The sequence below is a fragment of the Neovison vison genome, chromosome 12 (genome assembly GCF_020171115.1).
Source record: "Neovison vison isolate M4711 chromosome 12, ASM_NN_V1, whole genome shotgun sequence".
Taxonomy (NCBI): domain Eukaryota; kingdom Metazoa; phylum Chordata; class Mammalia; order Carnivora; family Mustelidae; genus Neogale; species Neogale vison.
Window position 1 is genome coordinate 20076735 of NC_058102.1, and position 27056 is coordinate 20103790.

General features: G+C 38.1%; 1 protein-coding gene across 1 annotated transcript in view; it reads right to left on the minus strand.

The window, feature by feature from the left end:
* Positions 1-26743, minus strand: part of UTP20 (UTP20 small subunit processome component) — a 95847-nt gene extending 69104 nt beyond the window's left edge. Inside the window, exons 1-18 of the mRNA XM_044227214.1 lie at positions 26547-26743; positions 25522-25602; positions 22433-22499; positions 22173-22305; positions 20849-21037; positions 18187-18268; positions 17294-17431; positions 16662-16817; positions 15945-16091; positions 15727-15861; positions 14429-14506; positions 12595-12773; positions 6311-6466; positions 6079-6167; positions 4588-4693; positions 2624-2774; positions 1910-1972; positions 987-1145 (exon numbers count right to left, since the gene is read on the minus strand). Of these exons, the coding sequence (XP_044083149.1) occupies positions 987-1145; positions 1910-1972; positions 2624-2774; positions 4588-4693; positions 6079-6167; positions 6311-6466; positions 12595-12773; positions 14429-14506; positions 15727-15861; positions 15945-16091; positions 16662-16817; positions 17294-17431; positions 18187-18268; positions 20849-21037; positions 22173-22305; positions 22433-22499; positions 25522-25602; positions 26547-26591 (2154 nt within the window). The 5' untranslated portion in view covers positions 26592-26743. The remainder of the gene's footprint in view (positions 1-986; positions 1146-1909; positions 1973-2623; positions 2775-4587; positions 4694-6078; positions 6168-6310; positions 6467-12594; positions 12774-14428; positions 14507-15726; positions 15862-15944; positions 16092-16661; positions 16818-17293; positions 17432-18186; positions 18269-20848; positions 21038-22172; positions 22306-22432; positions 22500-25521; positions 25603-26546) is intronic.
* Positions 26744-27056: the final 313 nt, after the last annotated feature.

Genomic DNA, 27056 nt, shown 5'->3' on the forward strand with positions numbered 1-27056 from the left:
CAATTAAATTCTTACCTACCAAACACTGCTCTTACTGTCACCTTATAGGACAAAACCTGAGCAGTAAACATACCAAAAACCCAAGACGGTACACTGTGAATGGCAGCTGGGCTTTGCAAGCAGATGGCTGAGTTTTCGATACTAGGCATTAAAGGCAGTTCAGAGGGTTGGAAGTTTTCTCAGTTGCCTTGAGCACAACCGTCATTATTACTTACATCTCCATGTGCTAGGGAGGCATCATATAGAATGGTAGTTCTAATAATATTTGGGGGTGAGATGGTCATTACTATTTTAGCAGAAGAGCCCTTTTCTAAAATGAAACAACACAGGATAGTAATATATAAAACAGGTTAAGAGCAGAACCACTCTGATCTAAGGGGAATGCTTCCACTTGGCCTTCCTCCTAAAGGAATCTGTGACCTATCTCCAAGGGTCATGGATGAAAAATCCCCAATTCCAAAGGTAGAGGCCTGACATCCTGAGGTGGTGAACAAATCTGGAGAAGAATATCAAGTTTTAAACTTTAAACTCCTGTTGCCACTTCCTACCTATCTTCACATATTATGCACCTATTCAGGAGAACAGAGGAGAGTAAATTGATTCCACTTTGAAAAAGTTTGCAGAGCCATATAATTCAAACCATCTAAGAAAACTGGAGAATTATCTAGTTTAAAAAATTTTTTTAACTACTTGATAGCCTTCTCTTTTCAAAAGCCAGCAAAAGGCGCCTGGGTGGCTCAGCGGTTAAGTGTCTGCCTTCGGCTCAGGTCATGATCTCAGGGTCCTAGGATCGAGCCCCGCATTGGGCTCTCTGCTCAGCAGGGAGCCTGCTCCCCACCTCTCTCTGCCTGCTTCTCTGCCTACTTGTGACCTCTCTCTCTGTCAAACAAATAAATAAAATCCTTAAAAAATTATTTTTAAAAAGCCAGCAAAACAGACCATAAAGTATAAATTAAGTTTAAAAAAACATGGACACTGTTTTATACCTCCTGTAATGGCCCATCAGGGATTGCGGCCTGCACCACATCGTGTCTTAGTTTTCTCAAATGAAGAAGCTTTTCTCTGTAATCGCTCACAGTTGCTGGGACAAGCTCTGCCTGGCGTAATATAACAAAGGCAGACTGACGCTCTGAGAGCCCATCATCCTAAGTGAATGGAGAAAACCAAGGAGGTAGATCAGTACTTTGATTTTGCAGAAAGACCATGAAATGTGGCCAAAGTTCTAAAAAAGGGAAACTAGGCTATGTTAATGTTTTTAAATTAAATAAGCAACACTTTTTTTGGTAAATGATTAATTTTTCCCTCATAGCATTTCCATTTTGGTAGTTAATTTAAGATTAACGTTTAGCATAGAAATGACCACTAAAAACTAGGAAACTTATTCTCGAAGTGATTAAAATCAATTGGCCATATTTGTTGAAATAAAAATGTGTATATATACTTCCACTCTACAATTCTACTTTTAGAAGTAGTAATTTGCTTTATGGGATTATTTCCCTATGATCAACAAAAGGATGTTCACTCCCCTTTTACTGGAAAAGCTAAAAACCTCCAAACGTCCCACCTAAGCATCCATCAACAGAGAGCTGGTTATGCAAGATATTTTAAACTATGATATACTGTTCAAACTTCAAAAGAAAGGAGGTAAACCTCGACGTGCTATATGACAAAACCTCCATGATGCCATTTATTTAAAATATACATGTGGATACAAAAATCTGAAAGAATATTCACCAATTACCTGTGAATTTTCAGTGTGGGCAGGAGTAAGAATTACAACAAAAACAACAATTCAGTTTTTAAAATAGATATTTATACAACAGTGTTTGAGTTTTCTGCAAAAGTGTCATTTTGGAAATAAAAAAGAATCGCATTTTTAAAAAGCTATCCAAATTAACAGTTAAAATACCTCCATCAGTTCTGGGAGTCGAACCTCAAAATGGTTTAGGATCCTTATTGTCAAAAGCCGAATCTGGAGAAAGTAGAAGGCATGTTTCAAATTCCAAAGTTTACACATAAGAAACTGATTTACAGCCAGTGAGATCTAAGTGTTATAGAATAAGGGAAATATTCCACTGTCAATAGATACATGTTACTCTATCCCTTACTTCATATTAGAAACCAACCAATACTTTATTCAAATAGTATATGGAACAATTTAATGACCAGAAGAGACTAGAAGATAAAGTTGCTCATGGAACAATGTTTTTCTTTCAACTATGACACTATAAACATCTCTATCAATAAGTACAAAGAATCTGATTAAGTTTACAATTTTGATGTAACTAGTGATTTTTATTTGTATGTTAACATATTTAGGTATTTCTGTATACCTGACCACACAGCAGAATCACATGGGGACTTTAAAAAATGATGCAGATTTTTCAGTTTCAGCCCTACTGAGTCAGAATTCTAGCCTGTGAGGACTCAGAATTTGTATTTCCATTAAGTTCCCCAATTAAACCTGTTGCAATCAATTTGTAAGGTCAGTGTTTAGGAATCACTGCATTAAAAAGTAATCATCCCACAGCAGCATTTTCTGATTAAGGATTCTGACAACCACTGGCAACACATACAGAATCAAAAGATGAGAGACTGAGGACACATCACAAAACACCATTACCTTGGATATACCACTTGAAATGTTTGCTTGTAACTTGGGAAATAATTCCATTAAAGCTTCCTCAGAAAGTGGCCCTTTGCAGCCACATAAGGATAATCTCTGATAATAGAGATCAGCTAACAGCAACACAGATGGCTCCAAAGGAAATGTTCTGCAACAAGATATTTATTAGATCCAACCTGCACCACATAGTCGAATATTTGGACTATAATAAAACTACAGAAAATTACGACTGGTGAAGAAACTATAAAAGGGACCAGATAAAAGTTTAATGAGGACATTTAGTGTCATTTTAAAGATAAAGAATCTGAGGTCTTGCAAAGTGAGTAATGTGGTCGAGGATGACAGGTGCAAGCATTCACATGTATCCTATCTCTGTGGGAGTTGCAGAGGGATGTTTTCTCAGAGAAAGAGCACAAAAACTGTGGCACCTGCCTTAAGCTAATATACCTCCATCTATTTATTTATTCTTGTCAGGACATATTTCAAGGAGGATTTGGGATGGATGAGATGGCCTCACGCAAGCCAACAAAGCAGCTCCATTCCCATTGCTTAGAACCTACAGATTTGGCTACTTGCAAGGAATATGCCTGTTGGAAGTGGGCTTGGCACTGAGATCAAGAGAAAAGTTCCACGATGGCTCCTTGTGGGGCATCCCCGACAGCAGTGACACTCTTTTGTCTTCCCAGTTCAGGAACACAGAGAGCCCCGGATCCCAGATCCCCTCATGCTTTACTCCCTCGCTACTTCTGCTCAAATGTCTCCTTCTTGATGAGTCCTTCCCTATTTGAAACTGTTGTTGTCCCCAACCTCCAGACTCTCCTATCCTGACTCTTCTTTAATGTTCTTACCACTGTCTAACGTGCTATGTATTTTACTTGTTTTGTTTAGCGTTTCTTCTTGTAGAATGGTAGCTCCATGAAGACAGGGTATTTTGTGTGTTTCAGCCACTGACCGTGTCTCCCAGTGCCTAGAAAAGGGCCTGGTATGTGAAAAAAGCAAATGAATATTTACTGAATGAAGGAAATGAATAAATCTGTTTTAAAAAGCATGGAGCTCTATAATTATAGAGGGCACGGCTTGCATGGAACACTGGGTGTGGTGAAAAAATAATGAATAATGTTTTTCTGAAAATAAATAAATTGGAAAAAAAAAAAAAAGCATGGAGCTAAAATGGATTAAGACTCTAGGGGCAACTGGGTGGCTCAGATGGTTAAGCATCTGTCTTCGACTTGGGTCATGATCTCTGGTTCCTGGGACTGAATCCCATGTTGGGTTTACGGCTTAGCAGGGAATCTACTTCTTCTTCTCCCTCTGCCTCTCGCCCTGCTCATGCTCTCTTTCTGTATCTATCTCAAATGTATAAATAAAATCTAAAATAAAATAAAATAAAATAAAATGGATTAGACTCTAGAAAAAAAAGTCAACTGCTTTACCAGGTTTTGAAAAGGTATGACCTTTAGAAAGGGTGCTGAGCTGAGTAGAAAACGGCTTCCGGGTAACAGCCCAGTGCTACACCAATGTCGGGAGCTGGCTGACATCAACTTACAAAAACAAAAACAAAAAGCTGGGTTGTGTTGGTAGGTAGTAAAAGTCCCACAGGAAAGTGTTCTGAAATGGTGAATGTGTCAAGCTAAGACAGAAGGAGTGTAGTAGAAATATTATGTTGGAATGACTCAGGAAGTTCTAGAAGGTCAACATAGTGCAATGTTAGGGTTGGACACAGTCTACTACAGTAGTTTACACACATGGTAAAATACCTCTCCACAAAGATAAATATGCATTTAAAGACTGTGTAAAAAATAAACTTACGTTAAGGATTCAAATCAATAATAAATTTCTAATATGAATATAAGTTAGGTATAAAGTAGATCAAAACAAGGACTTTCATTATGCCCAAGATTTCACAAAAACAGAAGCTTTTATATTTTATTCGTGATTAAATGGGAGGTATTTTTACTTACAATACTAAATTCTTCACACGTTCCACAGGAACCAAATGAAGAAGTTCAGATGATTCTTCCAAACTTAGCAGAGTATTTACAGCTTGACAAAGAACAAATAAGTTTCCTAAGGGCAGAAAAAAGAAGAAACTATATAACTTATTCCTTTGACACAAAAACTACCAGACATCTCATTTGTCTAATACTTGCTATTTGTAGAAGTTCTTAAATTAAAATGAATCTGGGCCTCCTTATCATCTGTCAAATGTCAGAATAGAACAGGAGGGAACTGAAAAGAGAAGGTTCTCAAGTCTTGTATTTTAGCTTTCTTAAGGGAAAAATATATTAAAAAATAGAGAATAAAGTATATGTTTCATTAATGAGGATAAAGAGGAAGTCTGATGGTCCCACTCACTGGCATTATCCAAATTAGAATTTTAAAGGAGACGCACTTGTACTTTTCAAAAGCTAATAAGCTATTTATTTTTTATTTTTATTTATTTATTTCTAAAGATTTTATTTAATTATTTGACAGAGAGAGAAATCACAGGTAAGCAGAGAGGCAGGCAGAGAGAGGGGGAGAACCAGGCTCCTACTGAGCAGAGAGGCCGATGCGGGGCTCGATCCCAGGACCCTGAGATCATGACCTGAGCCGAAGGCAGAGGCTTAACCCACTGAGCCACCCAGGTGCATTACTATTTTTTTTTAATTAGACATACATTTAATCTTAGGCCAGAGGCTGGCAAACATTGGTCCACAAGCCAGACGTTGTTTGAAACAACAAGCCAACAGTAAAGAATATGCCACGACTTACTATGAAAACCTAAAATATTTACTATTTGGTCCTTTACATAAAAATTTTGGCAAGCTCTGCTCTGGATACTAGAAAAGGACTGTCCTTTACAACTTTCTGCAATGATAGAAATGTTCTGCACTTCTGCCAATACGCAGCTGCAGTCCAATTCCGCAGTCACCAGCCACATGTGACTATTGGGCACTTGAACTGCAGTGAGTCTACTTTATTTTCTAATGTGTCAGCTTCGTATCTAACAGAGAACCTAGCACAGTAATATCTAAATGAATGAACAACTACTATACATAATGTTAGAAAAGAAATACTGTACTAGAATGAAACAAAATACCTACTTTCAAATTGCTGTTCTCAGGTTAGTAAGAGGAGATATTCAAGTATATAGCAGGAAAGGGTGTTCTGAGTAGAGCAGGGTAAAGCACATGGAAGTGCCTGGGGTATAACGTGTGTACAGAGTGTGAACGGGAGACAGAGAACAGGACACAAGCTAGGGCTTGGAAAAGAGGGGTCTTAGATACCACGGCAACCTCTGACATTTAGTCCTCAGATTCAGCTTGTGCTCACCATGTTATCACCTTATCCTCTTTTTCCTTGCATCAGAGCACAATGTTACCACTATTGTCTAGTATTCCACGTGTTTACAGTCACCTTGGCTGTGCCAGAAAAGAAAGAGAAGAAAACAAACGGGGATTGTAACTGACCTTTTCCAAAGCTTCCCTTGTCAACATTCATGAAGAGTGACTCTATGAAGCTCGTGACCAGTGGTATCACCTTCTCTTTCTCAAGAGGTCTGTCCAAGAAGTCGGGAGACAAAGGGAAAAGTTCAAACTGGCATTCGATGCTTTTTCAGGGAATAGCAAGGAAGGGCTAATAAATGTTTAAATCAGCATGCCAAGTAACTCTTCCACAATTAACCATAGTTTATTTTCTCACCTAATATGAGGTAACACAACAAGGGCTGCCCAAGAATGTGAAAGGTAAGTAGCATCTTTATTTGGGGGTAACTGAATTATAGATAAGAGGTGGTCCAATACTGGGATCTGTTCTTTTCCTCCCTTGGATCTGGTCTTCTTCTGCCTTAAATAGGATCTGAAGGAAGAGAAGAAAAACAAATGTTTATTTATTTTTTAAATTTTTTAATAAACATATAATGTGTTATTAGCCCCAGGGGTACAGGTCTGTGAAAAAAACAAACAAACAAACAAAAAACGTTTAAAACAGAAGAGAACATAATTACTCTTGTCCTCTGAAATTTAAAATAAAACTGATTCCTTTCCACACGTGGAAGATTTGTGGGGAGGAGGGAACTGGTGGTAGTGGTTGAATATAAATAATCAAACAAATGCGAGTCATTTACTGACTTTCGGTAAGAAGCTTTTTCGGTGCCTTTGGTTTCCACTTTTTTCTATTTCCTATTTTAATTTGCTTCATAACTTAAAGCAAGTCTCTCCTAGTTTTTTCTATTATTTTTGAATTTTCTAATTCTCAGATTCCTTTTTTTCTGTCTGATGTGCTGATGGACATGTTTATAAAAACTGCAGTGGTAACTTATTGTAATGAATGGACTTCCTCTATTCTCCCCCCCATTTTTTAAAAAGATTTTATTTATTTATTTGACAGAGAGAGAGAGGCATCATAAGTAGGCACAGAGGCAGGCAGAGAAAGAGGGGGAAGCAGGCTCCTTGCTGAGCAGAGAGCCTGATGCAGGGCTCAATCCCAGGACCCTGAGATCATGACCTGAGCTGAAGGCAGAGGCTTAACCCATGAGCCACCCAGGCGCCCTCCCCCTTTCCTTTATGACAGAAGTTTTACTACTTTACAAGGGTAGAACGATGTTGCACATAGTGGTAAATTTGACAAATGCCACTAAAGTGATTACAATTTAGAATCATCTCTGCTTCTTTAATCTCATAAAGTTTATTCGAGGACATTTTCTGACATGACATTTGGCTTTAGGTATCTGTTACTTTGGCACTTTTCTTGTTTGCTTCTTTTCCCTTTTGCCAATGAACTACACCTCAGTTCAATTTGAAAGACAGAAATCTAATTGAAAGAAAAGTCACAGAAACAGTAAGTAAAATTATTTGTTTTAATAATTTTATCCTCCATGTCCAGTTGGTTAGCTTGTTACATAACAGAAGTGGAAAATCAGGTTTTTATTCCCGTGTCCCTATTATGAAAATCAACTAAAAAGTTCTATTCTTTTTTGTTTCATACTTATCAAGATAGTCAATGTTTGGAAATTATAAGAGACAGTTTGGTCAATTTCACTGACAATTTTTGAAAGTCCTTGATATAAAGTCTCTCTAGTAGTAAAGACTCAACAATCTGTAAAAATCTTACAAGAAAACATGGAGATGCTTTAAAAAAAAAAAAAAAAGGTGAGTCATAGGTTGGCTGCTTCATCACACCTGCTGATGAGCTCCTCCAATAAAATCCATACTCCCTATTTTACCTTACAAGGCCCCATGTGATCTGATCCTGGCCTGCCTCTCATGTCCTCTCATTCTACTCTCCTCCTTACTTGATGCTCTGTACACACACAGACTTCTTTTGTTCCTCAAACATACTGGGCTTATTCCTATCCCAAAGCCTTTACACTAAGTCTTCCCTCTGCCTGGAAAGCCTTTCACCTAGACCTTTGCTGGGCTGGATCCTTCCCATCATTACAATCAATGCAAAGGTCCCTTCCCTAGAAAGGAATCATGCTGTCTCTCCATTCATTCTCTCTTTCAACACCCTAGTTTTATTTTTCCTTTTATCATTAAAATTATCTTGTTTACTTGTTATCTGTCTCACATCCCTCCAGTCCAAGAATGTCATCTCCCCAAAAAGAAGGAAACTTCTTCTCATTCATTATTCTATCCCAAAGCCTAGAGTTAGTGCCTGATACAATTAGCGTGTGTCTACTGATAGAATAAATCCATCTTCTAAAGAATCTTTTTACATCTATTATTTCTTTCTAGTCTCACAACAATCTGTGAGCTAGATGGATGGAGTATTACTAAGAATGTTCAGACAAAGGTGATGATTCACATATATCCTATCTCTGTGGGGGTGCAGAGGTATATATTCTCAGAGAAAAAGCACAGAAACTGTGGCACCTGCCTTAAGCCAATATACCTACATTACTTGTTTACTCTTATCAGGGCATATTTCAAGGAGGATTTGAGATGACTGAGATGGCCTCACACAAGGCAACAAAGCAGCTTCATTCCCATTTGGGAATAAAATTTGGCTACAGGCAAGGAATATGCCTGTCGGGAGTTGGTTCAGTGTTGCAATCAAGAGGAAAGTTCCAAGGGAATAATTCTACAGGCGTAAGTAATTATTCCTGCCTCAGGAATCGGAGCTCAGTAAACTGGAAAACCAACAGATTCTATTAGCAAGTTTTGATAGAAAAGCTACTTTTAAGGTCTGCAGAAGAGCAACATGTGAAGAAGATGAGTTCCTCCGGAATTTCATGCTGATCCAGAATCAAAAACTAACTCTGCTGTGAGACTATGGGGACAATGACACGCATCTCAAGGGATGCTGTGATGCTTCAAAACTGAGTACTGAGCAAAAACTTAAGGAATGTCCATCTATTCCTACTGCCCCAAAGCAAACCACAAATGCAGCAAGTCTAACAAATCCCAGAGAAATACAAAACTTAAGTATAAACACACAGGAATGACAAGGGAACTGGTTTCCTAACCTATAATTTCTAAAATCACATGCACAACTACTGGAAAAATGATAAGCAGAATTCTCTTACTTATTTATACAAACCCTGTTTTCAATATCTGAATGGTATGTATTATTTTAATTTTTTTTTTTTTAAAAAGATTTCACTTATTTATTTGACAGAGAGATAGAGAGCACAAGTAGGCAGAGCAGCAAGCAGAGGTAGAGGGAGAAGCAGGCTCTCCACTGAGCAGGGAGCCCAACGCAGGGCTCAATCCCAGGACCTTAAGATCAGGACCTTAGCTGGAGGTAGACACTTAACACCTGGGTGGCTCAGGGTATGTGATTATTTTTTTTTTCCCATGGTATCATATTTTTTAAAAAAATTTTTATTTATTTTCAGCATAACAGTATTCATTGTTTTTGTACCACACCCAGTGCTCCATGCAATCCGTGCCCTCTATAATACCCACCACCTGGTACCCCCGACCTCCCACCTCCCACCCCTTCAAAACCCTCAGATTGTTTTTCAGAGTCCATAGTCTCTCATGGTTCACCTCCCCTTCCAATTTCCCCCAACTCCCTTCTCCTCTCTATCTCCCCATGTCCTCCATGCTATTTGTAATGCTCCACAAATATTGATAATTGACTCTCTCTGCTTGACTTATTTCACTCAGCATAATCTCTTCCAGTCCCATCCATGTTGTTACAAAAGTTGGGTATTCGTCTTTTCTGATGGAGGCATAATACTCCTAGTGTATATGTGATTATTTTTAATGAAATTAAGAAAATAATCCATGTCTCTCTTAACAACTCAAACAATGCAAAGGTATATAATCTAAAAGTTAACAGTCACTTCTTTTTTCCCCTTCCCATCCTCCTGATATAAAGTTAAAACTTTTGTGTATCCTTAAGGAAATGTCAGTTCTCTCCAAACTGATCTCTAGATGTAAGGCAATTCCAAACAGAATCCCAGTGAGTTTTTTTGTAGACATAGACGAGATTCTTCTAAAATTTATATAGAACAGCAAAGGACCAGCAATAGCTGAAATAATCCAAAAAGAAACAGAAGAATGGGAGGAATTTTTTTTTCAAGGTTTCAAGACTTATTTTGGAGCTATTGTAATAAGACAGAGTGGTATTAGAGGAGGATAGATACATGGATCAATGAAAGAGAACAGAGAACCAGAAATAGAACCATACATATATGTCCAACTGATCTGACAAAGGTACAGAAGCAATTCAATGAAGAAGAATAGCCTTTCAACAAATGTTGCCAGAACAGTGGGTATCCATAGGCAAAAAAAGAAATTTGACCTAAACCTCACACCTTATATAAAAATTAGCTCAGAATGCACCATGGACTTAAATGTAAAACATAAAACTATGAAACTTTTAGAAAAGTAGGAGAAAATATCTAGGAACTACAGTGAGGCAAAGAGTTCTTAGACTTGACATCGAAAGCATTATCCATAAAAGAAAAGTTGGTCAACGGAACCCCATCAAAATCTAAAATGGTGCTCTGTGAAAAATTTTAAGTGAACAAAGTCAAACTATCAACTAAAAGAATATATTTGCAGACCATTTATCTGACAAAAAAAACCCTTTGTCTAGAATATATAATGTGTTCTCAAAACTCAATAGTAAAGGAACAAACAATCCAGTTACAAAATGGGCCAAGGAAATAAACAGGTATTTCACTAAAGAGGATATACACATAGCAAATAAACACAGAAAAAGATGGTCAACATCATTAGCCACTAAGGAGATGCAATTTAAAACCACAACGAGATCTTACTAAATCCTGTTAGATTGACAAAAAATAAAAATCAGTGATGATACCAAATGCTGGAGAGGATGCAGAGAAACTTGACCATTCATTCAGACTGCAGGTGGGACTATTTATCTTTTTTTTAAGATTTATCTGAGAGAGAGAGAGCATGAGGAGAGAGGTCAGCGGGAGAAGCAGACTCACTGACGAGCAGGGAGCCCATTGGGACTCGATCCCAGGACTCCAGGGATCATGACCTGAGCCGAAGGTAGTCGCTTAACCAACTGAGCCACCCAGGTGCCCCTGCTGGTGGGACTTTTAAATGGCCCAACTACTCTAGAAAACTCTTGGCAGTTTCTTCTGAAATTAGGGATATACTTATATAATTCAATAATTCCACTTTTGGGTATTTATCTCAGAGCAACAAAAAGTTACGTACATGGGGCGCCTGGGTGGCTCAGTGGGTTAAGCCTCTGCCTTTGGCTCAGGTCATGATCTCAGGGTCCTGGGATCGAGCCCCGCATCGGGCTCTCTGCTCAGCAGGGAGCCTGCTTCCCCCTCTCTCTGCCTGTTTCTCTGCCTACTTGTGATCTCTCTCTGTCAAATAAATGGATAAAATCTTTAAAAAAAAAAAAAAGTTACGTACATGAATGGTCGTTAACAGCTTTATTTATCAAACTAGCCAAAAACTAGGAGTGACCTAAATGTCTTTCAACAAGTGAATCAATACATGGGCTACACTATATCCATGCCATGGGCTGCTACTCCACAACAAGCACACGAAAAGATGTTCAACAAAGGAATGGTCTCTTGATGCATACCACTTGGATGGGTCTCAAAGGAATTACATGACTGAAAGCTGATCTCAAAAAGTGTACTCTCCAATTCCATCTATATAATACTCTTAGAATGATACAATCATAAAAACAGAGAACGGATTAATAATTGCCGGTGGTTAAGAATAGAGGGCAGATGGGGCACCTGGGTGGCTCAGTTGGTTGAGCAACTGCCTTCGGCTTAGGTCATGATCCGGGAGTCCTGGGATCGAGTCCCACACTAGGCTCCCTCCTCTCTCTCTCTCTCATTCTCTCTCTCACACATACACACAAAAATAAATAAAAATCTTTAAAAAAAAAAAGAGTGGAGGGCACAGTGTCAGAGTGAGTGTGGCTATTAGAAGGTAGCATAAGAGAGCCTTGTGGTTATGGAACAGCTCTGTTATCTTGACTTTGTTGGTGCTTATGAATTTACACATGTGATAAACTGCATAGCACCATATAGCCAGATACACACACAGCTAGAGATAAGTGCATGTAAAACTGATGAAATCTGAAAAATGTCAATTTTATCATTGTGATATACGCAGTTAACTTATGCAAAATGTTACCACCAGGGGAAGCTGGCTGAAGCGTACCTAGAACCTCTCTGTATGATTTCTTTCAAATACAAATGAACGTACAATTATTTTAAAAATAAAAGATTAAAAAATAATCAATAGTCACCTCTTTCTTTCATATACCATCCTCCTGACATTAACCAGGCTAAACTGTTTATGTAGCCTTCCATGTCTTTTCCGTTGCTTATTTACACTTTTTGTTTGAACTTTGCCAAATGGTATCATACTAAACAACTATTCTACAACTTCCTTTTTTCACAGAACAATGTATCATGGACATCTTCCCAGCTAATATACAGAGATCTTCATTTTTTATAGCGTTCTTATGTATTATAAAATGGGTAATCCTACCAACATTACAGGGAATAAAAACTTAGAACTTACTCCACCGTCTGTTGTGAAAAGACAAGGGGATACTTCTCAATTGCCATCGAGCCAGCAGTGGGAGGTGCTGCCTTGTTGAGAATGAGCTTGGCCAAAATGGCTAGAGCTTCATCTTTGACAGCAGCCTCATTAATCATGAAGCAATTTTCAATATACAAGAGAAAGCTGGGTAGAAAAAGCTAAAAATAAGAAAGGAAATCACATTTATTAGCACATACATATTTGATAACACTTAAGGAAGAGACAATTCTAAGACTTCCACAGAGGGAAAAATCAATCATAAATACAGGATCAGGATCACAAAGGCCTCAGACCTCTTCTCCACAGAAACTATGAAAACTAGAAGACTATGGAGCAATACCTAAAAACCTGAGGGAAATGACAAAATCTATAATTCTATACCTATCTTGCTAGCAATACGAATAAAGACATTTTCTAAGGTACTAAATCTCAAAACTTTACTTCCATTTGTCCTTTCTCTAGAACCTCTGGAAAATATGTACCATCAAAATAAGAGAGTAAACTAAAACAAGGGAAAGTTGTGGGACACAGGAAATAGGGAAAAAAGCAAAGAAGTCCTATTATGACATCTGTGCTGTGGGCTGAGAAAGCAACCCATATCAGACTCACACTGCTCGAGGAGGAATGTGTCTAGGAAACGACAGAAAAAAAAATGAGCTGCTAAATTTTCTGACAGGTGAAAGCATTTTAGAATGCTGATGGCAGACAGACTCACTAACCAGCTAGTCAAGAAAAATCATTTCCAGTTTTTAAAGAATGAGGCAATCTATAATTTCAGGATAAATGAAAAGGTATATAAAAAAGGAAACGTAAATATAAAATACTTGCTTTGAAGGATTAATTACATGGTGAATAGGAATCCAACCAAAATTTGTGATGTAACTCTGTTGAGAAGATTAGAGGTATAAAAGAACCAGAACATATCCACCGTAGGAGGAAGTCTACAGAAGAGTAGTAGAACTAATGAATCAAGGAAAAGCAGTGTATCTGAATGATTAGAAAATATATAGTAACAGAAAAATAAACAAGAGATGTGGTTGTTCTTGGCGAGGAACATGTGAGTGGAAATCAAGTGTCTAACTTTTAGCCCTGCTTGACTTTTAAAACTACATACAAAGGGTATTCTGAAAAAATAAGATGTTCATAAAAAGACCAAAGGGAAAAAGGGAGAAGGAAAGGATGTAGCTGCTAAGAAAACCAGAGCAAGGTAAAGGGCTCTCATTGGACAGGAAGGAAGGACACGAATGAAGAAGGTTTTTCTTGAAGCAAATGAGAATATGTTAATGCCTAAAGGGGAAATCAGTGAACAGATACACAGGCTTCCATGAGGTATGCTTTGGAAGATCAGTTACAAGGAGTGGCAAATGTTTGACAGGACGGAGGGAACAGGGATGAAATAAACTCAGGATTTAACAGGAAAGATGTCTACCTCACCACATCAGGTATTTACATACTAACAGTGAAGTGCATTAGCAATTATCCTGCAATCCAAATGTTTCAGAAACTATTTTCTATGTTTCAAACTCACATAAAACTTCCTTATAGTCTTTTTTCAACTTTACCACATGGTTCCACAACTTCCTCAAGGATTACTTAAAAACAAGTCGATTATCTAATGTCACTTTAAATGCCCCAGCATATGGAATAAAGTTTTATTTGTGAACTAAAACTGAAATATAATTGCTTTAAAATATATGGACTAAAATATCAAATATTTATTCTATTCCTCTCAAACAAGAATCACAGGACTTTTAAGTTTGATTATTTTATCATGACAGATTAACAAAACAAATCCAAAACTTTAGTTGCTCACCTGCTCAAACTGCTTCATAACAAACATAACTTCAGAAAAATCCAAAATTAAACGTCTTTCAAATCTGCTCTCAAAAACCTGTGGACCATAGGTAAAGAACATTAAGTACACAGGGAGTACTTTCCCCATTCCTGAAAATAAAATCATCATAAACCTTCAAGGTCCTCTCATTCGCAAGCAGGAAGTGGTGGGACACTTGGTACAAGTTAATAGAGGCAAAAAGAACTTGACTGCTGAATCTGCTGCTGTGCGGAAGGACACATCCAGGTGTGACAATGGCACTGAACCCTTCTCCTTGGGAAAGCAGCTGGAGTAAGGAAGTGGCAGGCACACTTCAACCAGTTTTCTGTACAAATGCTTGCCCTTTGGCTGCAAGAACTTACTTACAAATGTTGGGGGCACTGGATTTCTAGTGATTATGCTGGGTTTTCTGCCTAAGAGCTCTTCAGTTCTTTCCCAGAGACAGAGAATTACGAAAGGGCAAGCAGTACTATTTTATACCCCTTTTCCACACAATATACTGCGGCACTGCATGAGTCTAGGAGGAACCTAACTGGTCTACTTTCAATCCCACCTCCCTACAAACCATCTTCTAAACTCATTAAAATGCAAATCTTATCAAATCATTACCTGCTTAACATTTCTCCAGGGCTTTTCACTACTTACAGGATAAAACCCAACCTAACTTTGCAAAGCCAAGCAGAGTCTCACTGGTATACACCATACATCCTCATGTGTCCATATACTCAGTAGGCAAACATTTCTGGATTTTTTTGTGTTTTTTTTCCCATTTCTGGATTTTTGATGCATCTTGTGCTATTCCCTCTCCAGCCATTTTTAACCCCTTCACTGACTGGCAGATGCTATTTAACCTTCAAGGACTATCCCAAATATAAGTCCTTTGGAAAGCATTCTTTGTCCCTCAACCCTGGGCAGAATTAATCATTATGTTTCAATATGACAACAACAGATTAATTCAACACATTATAATAACTCACTTCCAGGGCCCCACCTCCCTAACAATCAAAAACCACAGGTACCATAATACCCACCCTGGAATACCTAGTCCACACCCAGCACATGGTAAGCTATACATGTTTGTTGAATATTTGCCATTTACTTTATCACCTTCGGGTTTGCCTCTTTCCATTACTGTATACAATTCACATCTCCTTGATGAGATTATAGGTTCCCTGAAGGCAGAGCCTTTGCCACATTTCATTTGTATTCCCCCGGAAGCTTACTCAATGCTAAATATCCTATTAACTACTCAACTAATATCTGATGAAGTAAATTACTTTTTGAATGGTTTCTTTGATAAGGGTCTCCGGCAAGGAAACATTTTCACCCAGGATCAAAGCAGAAATTACAGCCAAGAGGGTCTCCCGGCAAGTTGTAGAAAGATTGTCTATTTGTAATGTTTGAGATAATACCTATAAAATAAAAGAAAAAACAATGCACACTTAGCAATAGCTTTTAATGAACAGACTCTAAGCAAATGAAGCTGGGAACTCACCTTACAAACATCGACAGGTTTGGTTATCTTTGATCCATTCCCATGTTTCACAAGTATCAAATATGTTTCTAACAACCTTTTTATCTGCTCAGAACTTTCCCCACAGTTAGTTGTGCTTACTTTTGTATGTAGATCTAGGAGCGATTCCTGCCAATGGGGAATTTAACAGAAAGAATAACTATAACATATCAAACTCATCTGTTAATCCAATAATGAAAGTATTGGATGAACTGGTTCAAATTTTCACAATTTTGAAAGAAAGACACACTTCCCAGAAGTCACTAAGGATAGTAATAGCTAACACTGTTGAGTGCATGGTTATAAAGTGCTTTATAAGTATTTACTCACAATCCTCATAGCAACCACGAGGTAAAGAATATCACTGTCCCATAATCCTACCAGATGAAAAAACTGGGGAAGAGAGATTTAAGTAACTTTCCCAAGTCAGTGACAAAGCCAAGCTTCCACGAGAAGCAGTCTGGCTCCAAGGGCTGTGCTCTTAACCAGAGTTCTCTAATGCATCTCAAAATATCAAAAAAGTACAGGGGATAGAGAGCGGGGCAAAAAAGGGGAACAAAAATCCTAATTATGTGTGTAAAAGTATAAAGACAACAATTATAAAATACAATCTCCAGGAGTGGTCTGCTAAACTATGAGCAAGAACAATCAAATCTCGGGTTCCTTATTATATACAAATCCTTAAAAATTAGAACTTACTTGCAAACATTCAAAAAATATACCAAAATGTTCCTTGTAGATGTAGAACGCAGTTGATTTGACCATGTTTTTGAGTGTTTCTCCAACTAAAATCCACGGCAACTGAGTTTCTGTTTCAGTAACTGGCCCTAGTTTTTGTAAAATTAGCTTCACTGCCTGTGGGAATCCAATATCATTAAAATGGACATGTACACTCTTATTTTTAAGTATTATACTCTTATTTCCCACTCTGATTATTCCCCACTCTGATTAAGCTATATTAAAATCTGATCTGGAATGATCAAAGATATGGCAGCTTTGATGGTTAACTACATGTCCCATAAGGAATTTCCATACTAAGAGGGAGAATTTTATCATCCAAATGCTCACTCCTCACTCATTAATCAATTTATGTTATCTTCTAGGATCCAGGATAAAGAAAACAGCTTTTATTTTATAAAATATAATTTTATAAGTAAATATACCTAATCACCTAGAGCGTAGGTAAGCATTGTTATTAAAGCCCTAATGCTTCCCACTAGTGCTTTTTATTTATTCCAGACTATCCTCTCTCTATACTATTTACATAAATCTTGTCCATTTTCCTTTCAATCTCTTTCACATAGACTCAAAAGATCCTCCCAGTCATTTACCTTCCCTGTACAGGAATGAAACATGTTTCTAACTCCTTTGCACATTTCAAAGAGCAACTGTCCAACTCCTTCTACCTTTTCCGGATGTTCATCAAGATCAAGAAACATTAAATTGAAGAGTGCATTTTTATCAGAAACCTAAAACACATAAAGGAAATGGAAAATTACATTTACAACACAAGAAATCCAAAGGAAGACATATTATTTACTGCTGCACAGGTTCATAGTTAAATGTAATTAGGATAAAATTCTAAAAGGAAGAGACACAGTGATTTCAAACTATTCTAATAGTATATCACTTCTAATTTCACACACAGCACTGATTCAGTGCAATAAGGCACATGTCTGTGCCAAGAAAAACTACATAAAGCAACATTCTATCTTTCGAAGTAAATCATACACTTAGGAGTAGAAAAGAAATCAATACCAGTGTTTCTGTTTCATTATAAGAATCCTCTAAAATCTACTATGGAAATACAAGCGACATCATGATAAGAGTTTCTTCTGTGAAATTACTATAAAAGTTTCTATTACTCTCACCATTCATATATTTACTGACTTGAATTAGAGGGTACTTCTGATATTTAGACTGAAAGCTACCATAAACCTAAATAACAATAAAACAGTGACTTAAATTATTTCACATTAATAAGCAAAGACAACCTAAACATGAAATAAAATAGTAAAGATTTCTTCTTATATATATGTTATATTATATATTGTTTTCATATTTCATAATTCATTATTCGTATTTCATAACCTATAAATATATAGATTATATTATCTATCTATCTACCTATATTAGTCCATGCAACCACATTTAAAAGATACGTTTCTGTTCATCAGATTCTTGAGGATTAATGAACAATAAACACGTACGAAATCAGACTAACCTTTCTCATCAAAAAAGTGAAACTTTCAGCAGCAAAATTTCTTATATGTAGTTTTTTATGAGCCAGGAGTGTACTATACATGCTACAAATGAGAAAATACGACATGTTTAATAACATTTTAATAAATACACACTCCACATCAACACTATGTCCAACACTGAGCTAGGTATATGAGGAATACATTGCCAGTATAAAGCAAGTGGTTTAAAATCTCGTTCATTTACCAAGACAGAAGATGAAGATAATAGAAAAGAAAAATCCTAGGATTGGTGGTACAGATTTTACAAGAAGACTCCATGAATAGCTAAAACTTGTAGTGATTCCCGAATGATGAGAATTCAGGTGGGTACTGGCGTACATATGATTAGAGATATAAGTGAGAACAAAGGCAGGATGCGCAGAAATGATCACAGTCAAAGGACAAGGAAGCCAGTCTGTCTGAAAGGAAAAGGGTGGTGGGGTTGGGGATGACTGCGGCAGGTAAAGCCACCCAGGTAAACAGGTAGCTCTGAACATCAAACAGAGGAATCTAGACTTCAGCTTCTATCTATGTCAGCACTCACTCTGTGTTACTTCCTCTAACCAACACAACCCCATGGAGTATAGGTACTATTATCCCCAATCCACAGATAATAAGCCCAAGACAGAAAGGCCAAGCAACCTGCTCAAGGTCATAAAGACACTTAGCTGTAACTAAATAATTACTTGTATAATCTCAATGTTTAAACTGGTCACATGGTTTAAGCATGGTCTCCTACTTTTGCCATATTCTCAGTATGTAGCCCACAGAAGGTACTAATAAATATTGGCTGAGTGGGAAATGAGTGTTTTGGAGAGATTAATTTAGTAACAGTATGCAGGATGAAATAAATGAAGACGCTGGCCCACAAGAACCTTATATGATTGGGACCCTTCTAATACAGTGTGGCACCGCCTAATTACCCTCTGCTTATACACACTGCCCCACGGCCCAGGACTCCTTGCTGTTCCTTGAATATGCCAGGCATGCACCGAAGATGTTCTCCTGCTAATCTGTAAACTTTGCCCAAAGAGGGATTTTCATCTGTTTTATTTGCAATTGTATCTCAAGCGCTGAACACATAGGTAGTGCTCAATAAACACTCACTGAACTGAGTTGTCATTTTCCTCATGTCATCTCAGGCATTTTATCATCTAACATCATAAGAAGAAGGCTGAGTATGGTACAATAAGGAATTTTTTTTTTTTTAAATTTCTAACAATAAGGAATTTTTGAAGAGAGACCACATTCATACAACTTTTATTACGGTATGTCGTTATAACTGTTCAAGTTATTGCCGTTAATCTCTTACTTGCATTTATGAATGATACTTTATCATAGGTACGTGTGTGTAGGAAAAACATAACACATAGAGGGTTTAGTACTATCTATGCTTTCAGGTATCTACTAGGGATCTTGGAACATAAACCCCTCACATACTGCACACTGCCCAAAGATCTTGCTGGTTTTGAATGAAGTAATCTTGGTTTCTAATACATTTTACCAAAAGCTTCACAGAAAACTAGTAAAGGCTGAAAAAATATTTTTCTCATTCTTTGTTCAAAGTGGGGTAAAGGGAAGCGTGGTTCAATAAAGGGGAGGGTGAAGGGGGAGTGGTACAAAAACAAAATCGACAGTTCTGTCCCATACCGACACCTATACTTAGGAGGAGGGCATAAATCTTCATGTTCTTGTGGCAACTAAAGTATGCAGAAATAACCAGTAAACCAAGGGGGAAAATCCATCAAGTACCTGACTGAAATTGACTGTAATCAATCTTTTTTCTTAAGCAAGAAAGCGACTATGGAATTCATCCTCTTTCCCTGTTCACATTTGCTCACAGTGTTCCCTGAGTACCTCTTTTGGCTTACTAAGTATGTTAGGCGCTGGGTAAATTCAGATATTTAAGACTGGATTCTTGAAGAGTTCAAGATTTATAAAACACATCATTACACTGTGAACAAACAATTATAACAGAAGTTGTGTGATGTTAAGTGTGTAGAATGCCAGAAAGGTTCAGAGTACAAAGTTTTCACTTTAGGGTAAGGTGCCCAGAAAAATCTGAGGAGGTTATGAAAACCAAGCTTGGCTTTGATGGTGAAGCAGGATTTCAGTAGCTGGAGATAAGAGAAGATCAGGTCAATGCAGACTAATAGAACAGACTATGGACCACTATGGCTGGAGAACCAATTTCGTATAATTAGAGACTAAGTTGGAAAGGCAGTGTGGAGTCTGATCTGTCAGACTCCCAAGAAAGAAAACAACAGAAAAAGCATGCCAGAATTATGCAGCCATATCAGCAGGTAAACATGATGTATACTGTGTACATTTTAACTAAATATGGGGTGGAAGTGCGAAATCCTGGTTGTCAGTATTGATAAAGACTGCACTTGACCAAAAAATAAAAACTTGACATGGAGGACATTAGGAGAAGGAAAGGAAAAGGGAAGGGGCAGGGAATCAGGGTGGGAGACGAACCATGAGAAACCTTTTGGGATGATGGAAATGTTCTTAAACTGATATGGTGATATTCGCACAATTTTATAAATTTACTAAACAGCACTGAATTGTAAGTCAGATAAAAGAAAATTTAAAAGTCACAAACCCCTAAACCAAACTGTATTACAGAGAGAAAAGGGTCACCTGTATATACTGGACATGTCCTTCACCATTAGTCTCCACAGGTACTTGTAAAGATAGGACAGTGAGGTGAAAGCCCATTCTAGTAACTCTGTGTCCTGAGTCTCCAGGATTGAGGTGATAGTCAGGAAAAAATCCTGAAAATGTGGATAAAAGTCCGTCTGCAGATCTCGTGCCAACTGTACAACCAAGCTGGATTAAAAATAAGTAGATCAAGACACGTGTATCAAAACACAAAGTCTGTAAATCTATTTCACAAATGATAGCAGGTTGCCTGTGATCTCAGGATTAATTAAACCTTCCAAACTAAGTCTTAAGAGACATAAAACATTTTTCACACTTTAAGAGTTTAGCAAAGTGGGGTGCTTGGGTGGCTCAGTTGTTGGGAGTCTGCTTTCAGCTCAGGTCAAGATCTCAGGGTCCTGGGATTGAGGCTCGCACTGGGCTCCCTCCTCCGCTGGAAGCCTGCTTCTTTCTCTCCCGCTCCCCCTGCTTGAGCTCCCTCTCTCACTGTGTCTCTCTCTCTCTGTCAAATAAATAAATAAAATCTCTCAAAAAAAAAAAATTTTTTTTAGCAAAGAAATGAGGCTGGAGCAAGAAGGTGCACTTCATCACAAGTTACACTCAGTCATTTCTGTAGTGTGCAAAAAAATGGGATCTTCTTAAACGTATAAAACAGCAAAAAAAAAAAAAAAAAGATACCATTAAGATTCTGCTTTTTGGCAAAGCACTAATGTTCTAATCTAACAGAAAAGGCAAATTCTTGTTTTTAAATTCAAACACCAGATCTAAGGCAAATGTAGCTATAAAATACAACATTTCTTAGTTGTTGTTTTTTTTTTTTAATATTTTATTTATTTATTTGGGGCAGAGAGAAATCATGATCACAAGCAGGGCTGGTGGAGGAACAGAGGTAGAGGGAGAAGCAGGTTCTCCACAGGGCAGGGAGCCCGAGACAGGGCTTGATGCCAGAACCCAGAGATCATGACCTGAACTGAAGGCAGACGCTTAACCAACTGAGCCACCCAGGTGCCTCAGATTATTTTATTTATTTGAGAGATTATTTATTTGAGAGATAATTTATTTGAGAGAGAGAGCAAGCCCGGGAGAGAGTAAGCACAAGCGGGGGACAGGTGCGGGGGTTGGGGGAAGAGCAGACTCCCCACTGAGCAGGGAGCTTGACACAGGGCTCAATCCCAGGATCCCGGGGGTCATGACCTCCACCGAAGACAGTCGTTTAACCAACTGAGTCACCCCAGCACCCTTTAAAACACAAATTTAAAATTCAGGTAGGTGTCATTGAGCTTTCTCTCAACATACTACTTACTCCAAAAGGGGCTGATAGGCAAAACTGTTCTTGATTTGCAGGTGAGTCTTCAAACTCTGAACTATCTCATTTTGATGATAGACCAACTGATTGAAGGACTGGCATTTGTCAATAACTTCTTTGTAAAATTTGCCTGGGTTTAAAAAAAAAAAAGAGAGAGAGAGAGATGTTCTGCTTTTCTACCATACCATTATTTAGTTGTTTTAAACACATAAAGTGCAAATGATGGTAGAATAAAATAGAAACAAAATGGAATGTACCAAAGTGTTCTGTAAGGTTCAATTCTCTCCATTTCAGCAGACCCTCAAAAAAGTAGGTTTCGACTTCCTGCCAAGATTAAAGCAGTCCATTAATTTGGCAACTCAAAAACTACAATTAAAGTAAATAAGAATAATGAAATAGTAATACCTTGAGACAAAGATAATAGTCAAGAGTTTAAAAATATTTCTTATGAAGGGCATTAACAAACTTAAATAGCAATCAGCTGAACAATATAGGCATATGATTTATAAAAACAGTATTTTATTGATTTGGTTGTAGCAAATAAGTCTCTAAAACGTAAGTAATAGCCACACTAAAGAGAAAAATTTTTTTTTCGGTTTTCCACACTTTTAGGCCTAGGAAAAAAAGGTGCTCTTAACAGTTCTTTCATTCTGCTTTTAGAAATATGAATTATAACCTTGTGGGGTAGTACTCTCGCAATTATTAAAATGGAAGCAAAGAAAAAAAAAAAGGAACCCAACAAAACAGGTATGTCCTCTGACCCATCAATTCCCATTCTGGAGATATTTCTTATAAAACTTACAAACATACCAGTATGAAGATGTTTATTCAGCTCTATTGTAGTGGGGGAAAACACCAAACACCCTAACTATGCAACAACAGGAAAATGCTTAATGTAACCTATGGCCCATAAATACTCAGGTACATTATACGGCTATCAAAAAGTTCTATCTATATTGAATTAGAAGTATGTTAATGATAAACTCTCACAGTGATAAAAGCAAAAAGCATAATAAAGCAAATGGGAGGAACCAATTTTTTAAAAAAAGACTTCTATAAATACACATATTTGCACATATCATATGAGAGAAAAGTATAGAAGAATACATATATACTAAAATGTCAACATTAGTTTCTTTGACGATAAGGAATGGTAGGGGTGAAATAACAGATTTTTCTAAGTTCACCAATATGTTGTCATGTTATTTAGCTTATTACCACAGTATATATTACTTTATACTTTTTTTTTTTTTTAAGATTTTATTTACTTACTTGACAGAGAGATCACAAGTAGGCAGAGGGGCAGGCAGAGAGAGGGGGAAGCAGGCTCCCTGCTGAGCAGAAAGCCCAATGTAGGGCTCGATTGGAGGACCCTGAGATCATGACTTGAGCGAAAGGCAGAGGCTTAACCACTGAGCCACCTAGGTGCCCCTACATTATACTTTGAAAAGTAAAATCAATAAATTATTACCCTGTGTGTATGTGTATGGAGAGAGAGTTCAAATTAGTACACGCACAAACAGCATGCCAAATTTTCTACGATCTCAAAATATGTCACTTTCCCTTTGCATTGTTATTCATAGGCCCTACCACAAAGGGATGGAATGAGGATGCTTCCTCACTCCTTGAATCTGGCCTTGCTTTTCTGACTTCCTTTGACCATAATGTGCAATGGAAATGAACATGCAACCTGCGAAGTTAGGTGTTAAGAGGCTTTGTAGCCTCTGCTTTTCCTCTCTCGAAAAGAACCTACCACCACGAAAAGAAGCCTAGTCTAGCTTATTGGAGAATAAGAGACCATGAGGACAACCAAGACTAACAAGCCCCAGTCAAATGTGATTGAGACCACTGAGGACCATCCAGTACAAGATCCTATCCTAGAATCTCTTCTCTATTAACTCGACATTCTACCTCTTACTCATCTATGTCTCTTGTGGCTTAAACTATAAACCATATACTGAACACTAAATCTATAATTCTACCTCCAAAGTCACCTGTACTCCTCCAGATCCATATATTCAAATATCTTTTGGATACCATCATCTGGATGGCTGTAGGTATATCAAATTCAACAAGCCCCAAATGGAACCAACCCTGTGCTATCTTGGTAAGTTATGTTTTCAACTACTCAGTTGTTAGAACAAAAACCTTAATTCCCTTCCTCCCTTCATAACCAGCAGGTTGTAAGTCCTATCCTACTTTTTTAGTATCTCTGGAATCCTTCCCTTCTCTCCCTCTTGACTGCTGCTACTATAATAATTTCTTACATACGTAACTACCATATCCTCACAACTGGTTGTCCTGACTCCAATCCTACTCTTTCTTCCACATTAAAGCAGAAAGATCTAAAACTTAGACCTGATCATGTCACTCACTGACTTAAAATCCTTACGGTCCTAGAATGACATCCTACAGCTTCAGGATAAAATGCAAACTTAGCTTGACATATGAAGTCTTTTATGCTCCTTGACTGTATCTTCACCTCTATCTCTCACCAGTGTGTCCCTCCCTAATCCCAGTAATCATCAACACACACAAACATTACACATACAATTATAACCACATTGAAATGTTCTGCAGTTTCTTGAATGTGACATGCATTTTCTAGTCTGTTTATACAGGCATCTCTCTCAGCCTGAACCAGCATTTCCCGTCTTCTTTGCCATGCTAAATACAAATAACAATTCAGCTATCATCTTGTCTACATTACCTTTTCAACACCCCACCCTATACCTACAAGGAATTTAGGTTAGGCTCCTTCAGCACGAGTTGCCAAAGCCTTATATGCTTACCCAGATCACATCAGTTAACACACTAAATTCACAGACTGGGGGGCGCCTCAGTGGCTCAGTGGGTTAAGCCTCTGCCTTCGGCTCAGGTCATGATCTCAGAGTCCCGGGATGGAGCCCCACATCGGGCTTTCTGCTCAGCAGGGAGCTTGCTTCCCCCACCCCCTTTCTCTACCTGCCTCTCTGCTCTGCAGCACAGCTCAGGATGCACATGGGAAAGGAAGAAGCTGGAATCACAGAAGTCACCTAAGTGTCAAGTTAACTGTCTAACACAGCATCACCCAATAGAACTTTCTACAGTGACAGCAATGTTCCATATCTGCACTTGCTTAATATTGTAGCAACTAGCCACATATGGCTACTGAGCCCCTGAATTTTTAATTTACTTTAATTTACATTTAATTTGTTGCGTGTAGCTACTGTTTAAGATCACACGGGTTTAATGCATTTCATGTAAATAAAGGAATGGCCTGAAAAACAATTCACTTATACTAAAAGGAGAGACTAAAAAACCAATTATGAATACTAGAAGATTAGCTAATACAATGTTCTCTTACCTCATCATAGCTTGCAGTTCTATCAATCCGGTGAATAATATCAATATTCACATTCCCCAGTCGTTCAGCAAATGTAAGAAACTGTTGGAGGATATTTAATATACAATCATCATTTAATACTTATCACATCCTGAATACCTGTTTTGCGTACTGTATAATAATCACATGTTGACAATTTCCTTGTGAAAACAGAAGTTTAAAGTTTCAATAAGCTTATACTATAAGATAGTACTCTTGTACTATCATTACAAATAATGGTTTGCTTTGCCTGCAATTTCAGACTTGTATTTTCAATCAATCATAAAATATATAATTGTGTTTTGTAACTAGAAACAGACATCACTGATGAATCACAAAAGTGTAAGAACAAACTCAAAGACACAGTCTTAAATGCCCTGCACCACTTTATGAAAATAGTTAAATACTTCCATGAATGTATTTGCAAAAAGTTCAATCATGTCATTTCAAATAAAATTTCCATGCTAGATTGAGGTGCACCCAGGTGAAAGTTAGCGATGTGGTCTCGCCAGATGTGTTAGATTTCATAACCCGCTACAAGCACAGGAATCTGGTTAAGCCGTTCCAGCAATAGTGTTTTTAAACACAGATAAACGGTTGTACAGTAACAAAATAATTCTAAGGGAACAAATAGAAAGTGATGTCACAGCCGTTAGCTGGAATTCACTCATTTCCTCCCGCCGGCTCGCCCCCCAATTTAGTCTTTAAGGATAAAAGAGAAGTGGAGAACATCTCCTAAGCACTTAGTCTAAGACCATGCATTTCACTCTGGACTACGGGAATTCCCAGGCAGGCCAGGCCCCCCAAACCGCGGGCGAAGTCGGCTATCCAGACGTCTTTTCCCAGCCTATGTTTACTACACCCGGAAAGTCTCCCTCCTTTGCCAAATAAGGGACTCAGGCTCGGCCCAAAAGACTGAAGCCCCGAGAATCCCGCTCTGAGCCAGTAGCAAGGCTGAAGCAGCAGGGACCCACACCACTGCTCTGGGCCCAAGTCTCTTTGCTCACCCGGTATGTGTTCTCGGTCTTGTGGGAAACGGGCTTTATCTTCATGGCTGCAGAGAGGCAGGGGCCCGCGAGGACCTCGGTCGCGGGGGGAGGGTATGCAACGGACGGTACGAAGGGAAACTAGCTCACACACTCGCTCTCCCGGATTCCCTGATGCTCAGACTTCATCACGTGCGACTTATGCCTCTGGGCGCCGCCATGTTGAAGGCGGGGAGGAGACTAAAGAGATCACGTGGGCGGAAAAAGTGACGGAGCAGGCGCAGCCTCCTGGGAACCTCGCGAGGAAGCGGAAAGCTGTGGTGGGTCCTAGTGGAGGGTTCTTTTTGTCACTGCAGTTAAGATTTCTAGAAAAACGTGTATTTTTTATTATAAAATAAAACAAGCCAGCCCGCATTGCTAGCTAAGAGTCATTTCCCTTCAACTATGCACCCTGCAAAGTTCTTTACATCAAAAATTTCATAGTAAGGCTCATTGTGAACGCTGCATGAGCGTAATTAAGGAGCCTATTTT